A 7,318-nucleotide genomic window follows, 5' to 3' on the forward strand; every position below is an offset into this window, starting at 1 on the left:
TTAAGTTCGCGCGCTCCGCTGCAGGCGGCCCAGTGTTTCGTTAGTTCGAATCCTGGGCGCGGACATGGCACTGCTCATCAGACCATGCTGAGGCAGCGTCCCACAAGCCCCAACTAGAAGAACCCACAACGAAGAATACACAACTATGTACGGGGGGCTTTGGGGAGAAAAGGGAAAAAAATTAAAAAAAATAAAAAATAAATCTTTAAAAAAATAAATAAATAAATAAATAAATAAAGGAAAGCAAGAACTAGAAAAATAACCTGAAGGCACAGAAAGTCTTGCAGCGCTCTCCCTGTCCCGAGCCCCGCCATAGGTGAGACCGGATGTTTCTCGGCAAGAGAAAAGGCATAGAAGAAGAGCAGAACCTGGGGGAGGTGGGATTATTGTGGAATAAATCCGAGACTTAGTCTCCTTTTCCCAAGAGTCAGGAAGAATCCATTTCTGCCTAGTTAAGAAACACAGCAAAGCGGTAAAATGCGGACAAAGCGTCCGGGTGAGCGGCTCTGTCAGTGAGTGGTTGGAAAATGTGGGAGTCAAAAAAGGGGCCCGCTTGGGAGAGGTGGTATCAGCAAAGTCTTCTTGGAGGAGGTGGCATTTAACCTAAGACTTGAAGGATGGGCGGAGAGGAGAGGCCTGGGCATTCCCAGCCTGGAGCTAACCAGGCGTGGCTCTCGTCCGCCGAGAGCGCCGGCCCTCCCGAGCTCCCCGCTCCGCTCCCCTCCCGCCCCACTCCGCTCGCCCGCGCCCCACTTCCCGGCACTGACGTCAGCGGGCGCTGACCGCAGCGCGGAGGCGGTGGCGGGGGCCGGGCCTTGGGGCGCGGGGGGCGGGAGGTGCTGCTCCTGCCCGCCCCCGCCGCAGCGATGGCCAATGGGCGGCGCTGCCACACACACCCCCACCCTCCCCGCCCCCCGCCCCGGCTCCGGGAACGGTATGAAAGGCACCGCCCGGCGAAGTCAGCTCAGTGTGAGCTGCCGAGCCGCCGACGTTGCGGAGTGGAGAGTCGCGCCGAGACTTCCCGTCGGTCCCAGAGCTGCCACCGCTCTCCGCAGCCGCGCACGACAGGAGCCAGGCCCGCTGGACCGGGAAGAGAACGGACATGCTCCCGGAGATCGCTGCCGCCGTGGGCTTCCTCTCCAGCCTCCTGAGGAGCCGGGGCTGCGTGAGCGAGCAGCGGCTTCAGGTTTTCGGCAGAGCTCTCCAGGAGGCACTCACAGGTGAGCACGCGCGGAGGGTCCTGGCGCGCGTCGAACCCGGCCGCGGGGCTCGGCCCCCTCCCTGCCTGGGCGCGCTTCCTCTCCGCTTCGGGGAGGGGTCCGCACGCGAGCAGCTCCGGGACTCGGTTTCCCTCCAGTCCCCCCATTCCCTGGGCCACGTCTCCGCTCCTCGGCCCTGCGCTCGGCTCTCCTTGGCAGTTCGGATTGGGCGCGCCCTTCCTCACTGTCGCGGGCGCAGCCTGTTGTCCTAGAGCGCGATCCCCAGTCCCCAGCTTATGCCCCAGAGGAGGGGGTACCTGCGTGTCTGAGTGCGGCCTCATCTTCCTCACTGGACCCTGAGACCCGCGAGGGACGCTGCGGGAGACAAAGCCCGGCCGGCCCAGGGGTCTTTATGGGAGAAGGCGGCACAGTTGAGCCCTCTCAACAACTGGAAGCCGCCGCGGGGCTTTTTCCAGCCTTGCGGGACTGCGCTGTGTCTGGACTGCTCGTGGAGTCGCTCGAAGTTGGGATCCGGGCTCACTTAGTGTTCTCTGGTCCCTCTTAGCCATCTACTACATATTATGGTCCACAGAAGTCCTTGTAGGTAGTAACTGCGCCCTACAGGCATGTGTGTGGAGGGGTCGGGGTGCGGCGGAAGACAGCAGGGTTGACAGCCCTGGGTTGACAAGAGATAAGCAGCCTCGCTGGGGAGAACCCTATCTCCCAGCTGTTTCAAGCCAGTTGGCTGGAGGTCTTGAGGAGCCATAGCCATCTCTGAACGTGCCGGCACGTATCTTGCGCACGTGTGAGGAACAACATATGTTTCAAGACAACACCACATTTGGACTCTAATAGCCACTGCTAAGATCTCTGAATTTTGAAAGAGGAAGTGGGAGCCACTGGGCGGAGGGTTGAGGAGTAGTAGCTTACTGTAGATCCAACAGTGACAGCAGCCTTCCTGGCCTTGCAACTGCAGCTCGTAGGTCTCCAGAGGCCCTGCCTGGACACGCTGGCCGCGGTCATATCCCTCCTCCTTAAACTGGGGATGTGCCAAAAACAATACACTGGTTACTAAGGATTGCCCCAGAACTCTGGGACCCCATCCCAATATACTCACACACCCCTGTCCTGGAAGGGGGGCTTCCTTCCAGATCCAATAACATTTTCTCTGCTACAGTGGCAGGAGTCCTGGAACTCTGGAAACCACCTTGCTTACTTGCTCACAGGGTCCGTCCGTCCTTCTCCTCCTGTTCTTTCATCCCCATCCTCTGTTCTCATAGCATCCCTGGCCCAACCACTCTAACCAGGGCCTCTCCCCATTGTCCTGTCTCCATAGAGCACTATGAACACCATTGGTTTCCTGAGAAGCCATCCAAGGGCTCTGGCTACCGCTGCATCCGCATCAACCACAAGATGGACCCTATCATCACCAAGGTGGCCAGCCAGATCGGACTCAGCCAGCCCCAGTTGCACCAGCTGCTGCCCAGTGAGCTGACCCTGTGGGTGGACCCCTACGAGGTGTCCTATCGCATCGGGGAGAATGGCTCCATCTGCATCCTGTATGAGAAGGCCCCAGTGGCCGCCTCCTATGGGCTTCTCACCTGCAAGAACCAAATGATGCTGGGCAGGAGCAGCCCCTCAAAGAACTACATCATGGCAGTCTCCAGTTAGACCCCCTGCCATCCCTCTCCGGCATTCTACTGTACTCATTCTGCTGTGACAACAGGACACTGCATACCTCAACCTGGGGAACAGTATTTTAAATGAAAAGCTATTTATATATATATATATATATATATATATACACACACACACACACATATATATATATATATATATATACACATATATATATTTTTTTTTTTTTAAGAAAATGGGAGGAAAAAACCAAAAGATTTTTTTAAGAAGAAAATCCTTAAGGGGAGTTGCTTGAAAGCGGCCTCCCCAGGTGCCTTTTTGGAGAGAACTGTTGTGCACTTGAGTCTGGGAACCAGTGTCTGCCTATGGGAGGGGGTCATAGCTGGGGGTGTGCCTGGCCAAGGTGAGGTGGGAGGAGCTTGGCTAGCACCCTAGGAGGCTGTGAGAAGGAGCAAGCAAGTTTAGCAACTGTGAATGAGAGGTTAGGATCTGCCCTGGTCGGGGAGAGAGGCTGAGTTCACAGCTCTCACTCTCCCCACTGGGACATCTGCATCCCTGGCTCGTCTTACTCAGGGCGTTCAAGCCTGGACTTAACTCTTACTGTGCTGCCTAATCTTCTCTCTTATTTTTCTGATGAGATCCTGGGCAGAGAGTGAAAAGGTCTCTCCTGGTTCCTCCTGTCCTAAGCAGCTTTTCTTGAAATCATGATTTGTTTCTACTTCTATCCTCAGGGGCCTGTAGACGTCACTTCCCAGCTGGGACTCTCAAGCTTTTTGTTTTGTGGGGTCTGGAGGGAGCGGGGTGGAGGTGGTTGGGGTTGGGACAGTGGGCACTCCACACAAAACCTTTGCTGCATTATTTGCTGCTCTGTGAGTAAGTGTGGCGAACAACTTGAGAATGATTTGCAATGGAATTTTAGGACCCAAAGAATATCCCCTGGGGATGTTTTTTTGGCCAAAACCCTTCTTTTTGGAACCATGTGAAAGTCCTGATGTTGCTGTCATTATCTCTTTGCAAGGCAGCTCAAAAGCTGCAGGGCACTCAGGTCTTTTATTACTGGCTTCTTTTTAAAAGCACAACACTCCTCTCTAACTCTCCCTGCTCCGCTCCTCTTCTGGCTAGGTCAGGGAGCTACCCTGTTTTCTAGGACAAGAGTTCTCAGTCACTGTGCAATATGACCTCCTGGGTCTCAGGCAGGTCGGAAGAAAACTGGCTCTAGGAGCCTCCTGTGCCCTGGTGGTCTTGGGGAACGAACTCTCCCTCTGTCCTTGGGACTCTGGCTGGCTGAGCAGCCTTGCGGGTGTTCCTTGGCCGAAGGGGAAAATGCCCTAAGTTCTCCAGGACTGCTTGGTGTTCTTGTAGGGCTGACACTAAAAGCCAAACCTTGGGCATTGCTTTTTCTCCCTGGTGCTCAGAGCCCTGTGGGAGAGGTTGTCGTCTCTCTCGGTACAATCCAAGTTTGTCTCGAGTTGTGCAATATTTCCTGGAGAAAAATGGGAAACTACACTGGAAACAAATCCCCTTTCTTGGGTTTCTCAGTGACATTAGTGAGGGGTCCTCAGAAGGCTGCCAGTTTCCCAAACCCAAATCACCTTGAGAAGGATGCAGCTAGAGCACAGTCAGCCTGGCTGCCCTTCTACTGTTGTGCTGAGTGAGGAACCTTCCTCCAGCACCACCCCACCCCCTCCAGACCCCTTCCTCGATTTCTGAACTGCTCAATTCTGACTACAGGTGCTATTTACCAAACCCTCTACTCATTCCTGCCAGTTCTGCCTCCTTTTCCATTCTCCAGATTCTCAGCTGCCTTCCCAGACCCTGCTTCCAGTCTTTATTACTTTCAAGTTAACTTCGGGCCCACAGACCCGAGCTCGGTTTCTGGCCTGTGAGTTGAAACAAAGCTGTGAATCGCTGCGGAGCACCCTGTTGCATCTTGTCTGCAAACAGATCCCTGCCTTTTTAGAAATGACCTCATGGTCTCATGCCTAATATTTTCTCTCTTGTCTTCTTTTTAATGTTCACTTTAAACATAAAACACCCAGAACTGGACTGTTGAGCAGGACTGTCTCTCCTATTAAGTAAAAATAAATAATAGTAGTACGTTTGTAAGCTATTAAAAGACAAAGGTTACTAATTGTGTAATAGTGTATTTATGTAGAAGAATGTACAGCTTTATGGACAAATGTATACTTTTTTGTTTCTTTAATAAAAATGTAGTGGATGAAGTCTTATGTAGAGAAGTTTCCCACATTCTAATTTGCATGTCTCTCAGATCCGAATCCTTTCTTTGTTTCTTACAGCATTTCTCTTCAGTTGCACTCAGAAGATCCATAGCATGTGGCTGGTATAAAAGAAAAATCTAGTTGTGTAGTGGGGCCATTTCCAACCTTCCCTCTTCCCTGGGAAGTTGCTGTCCTCCCTTTAATGTGTATTCTAATGTTTCCCTGTGAAAATGCTGGGCGGGGCAGGGTTATTCCAGACTGAACTTTCCTTAGTCCAGCCAGGTTGCACTTTACGCATCTTACCCCTGCTAGGCCTCAGTTGCACTCACTCATCCATTCATTCAGCAAGCACGCGTTGTCAGGAAGTGCTAGGCACTTGAAAATGCTTATAACGATTAAGACACACAGCCTGCCTCTCACAGACTAGGGTTGTCAGCAGAGGGCACTGAACCCCTTCCCAAGTCGGGGCAGGATTGTTTGAAATTCCTGGTACAGGCTCTCTTGTCTTATTAGACGAGCAGTTGGGCCCCAGGATCTACACACTTCAGCCCAACAGTGAAGGGCAATGACAGTCAGCTAAGAGCAGCTACTTCTGACAGCAAACACTGTGAGCCAAAGATTTGTTACCAATTTATAACTCCCTTTGGCTATGTTAATAGGATCTATGTAAGGAAATGAGAACAGTCTTTATTATCCCTGACTCCTGGGTTCTTTCCATGAGGTTTTGACAGATTTCCCAACCACCACCCCACTTGATGGCTCAGCAGTTCCCACTGAGGTCACAGGTACAGTTTTGACCTGGGCTAGTTTTTTTTTCTTGGCCCTAGTGAGCTGTATTTAAACCAAATTTTAAACAAATTGACTCATGAGCAGTGGCACTGTCCTCCCACTTCATTTCATTTTTCCATGACCCTCATCAACAAACATGCAGTTTGACCCAGGTGTACTAGGTGGGAGGTGGGCCAGGGAAGCTGTGTGTGGTACACTGGGAGGAGAAGGGAGCTGGGAGATAGGGATGCGGGAAGCTAGTTCATCTGCATCGTAAATAGAATTGGTTATGGGGACCCACTTGGTGTCAAAGGAACGATCCCATTTTCACTTGTAGCTTCTAACACAAGTGTCCTTTGTTAAGAACCCACTTTTTTGGCTGTTAGGGTTGAATTTTTGCCCATTCTGGCATGCTCTTCTCTTCTTCTGTACAAAGTCAGCATCTATCTTGTTTCCCAATAGGCCCCAAACATGAATGGTATTTCATTGTTTAGTAGAAAACCTAAAATTCAGGGAAGGTCATTTGAAAGCTGGGGAAACCACAGAAAGGCAGATTTAGCTTGGTGCTGCTCTCGGCTCCCAGTGGACTAATTGTCCCTCAATTTGCATGAGAGGGTTCTGTGATCAAATAGAGTGTTATTTATTTTAGATCTGAGCAATTTCAGTTGGGGTAGAGAGTGCCCCTTCTACAGCTGGGGGACAAGGGCTGTGGACAGGAACTGCTTAAGGAGTTGCAGTTGGTGGCCTTCATATGTCCAGAGACTGGGCATTGATTGGTCTGTTCTGCTTCCAGCTTCCCCACTTGGTAAACAGTGCCAGCCTGGGAGAGCTGTGGTCCGTCAGCTGTTTCTGGATGATAACGCACCTCCCCTGAGAGTGTAGACAAGGCCTTGTGAGCTGCAGATTAAGAGCCCGTCCTGGCTCCTGATAAGGCGTTTTGGGTGGGGGAGTCCTTGGTGCTGCAACAAACAAGCCCCAGAAAGAGGAATCCCACTCCTGTGAGTCTGACATCTGCTCCTATGGCAGCCTGTGTTAAGGAAAGATGGTGCGAACTCCTGGCTTCCAGGCTGGTAGCAGCACCCCTAGCCCAGCAAAGCATGGTGCAGTAGAAAGAGTTCTGGGCTGGGAGGGAGAATATATGGGGTGTGGTCAAAATTTCTCTTCCTAACTAGCTGTGTGAGTTTGGACAAGCCCTTCAATTTTCCTGTCTCAGAAATTAGGCGTTAGATTAAATGACCTGTTCCTTTTTTCGGCTTTTGATTCTAAATCATCTCCATTATCCTGGCAATCACTGGAGGGCAAATTAGCACAATTATGATCATTATTCTCAATTAGTTGAACTGAAAGGTCACTTGGGGTGGGAGTGGGGTAAGTAATAATCTGCTCTTACTTGGATCGGACTCCTGCCTGATGAAGTTTTAGTTCCAAGCGTTCCGAGGCAGTGCTGCAAAGAGGCTGGCAGCTCAGGCTTCTCAGAGCCTGACCTCAGCTCCG

The 7,318-nt window shown here is 51.7% G+C and overlaps 1 protein-coding gene across 1 annotated transcript; it reads left to right on the forward strand.

Annotated features, from left to right (window-relative positions):
• The first annotated feature begins 961 nt into the window (after window positions 1-961).
• Window positions 962-5,065, forward strand: BTG2 (BTG anti-proliferation factor 2). The gene is made up of 2 exons (XM_008539331.2): window positions 962-1,220; window positions 2,536-5,065. The coding sequence occupies exons 1-2, from the start codon at window positions 1,103-1,105 to the stop codon at window positions 2,868-2,870; spliced, it is 453 nt and encodes a 150-aa protein (XP_008537553.1). The 5' UTR covers window positions 962-1,102; the 3' UTR covers window positions 2,871-5,065.
• The last annotated feature ends 2,253 nt before the right edge of the window (window positions 5,066-7,318 follow it).

This window comes from Equus przewalskii, unplaced genomic scaffold (assembly GCF_037783145.1).
Source record: "Equus przewalskii isolate Varuska unplaced genomic scaffold, EquPr2 ChrUn-1, whole genome shotgun sequence".
Lineage (NCBI taxonomy): Eukaryota > Metazoa > Chordata > Mammalia > Perissodactyla > Equidae > Equus > Equus przewalskii.

Excerpts from the sequence above, each read along its gene's own strand:
- BTG2 (XM_008539331.2), top strand. The coding sequence starts at position 1,103 with ATGCTCCCGGAGATCGCTGCCGCCGTGGGCTTCCTCTCCAGCCTCCTG. Across the intron at positions 1,221-2,535 it reads TCTCCAGGAGGCACTCACAG|AGCACTATGAACACCATTGG; the intron begins GTGAGCACGCGC and ends CTGTCTCCATAG.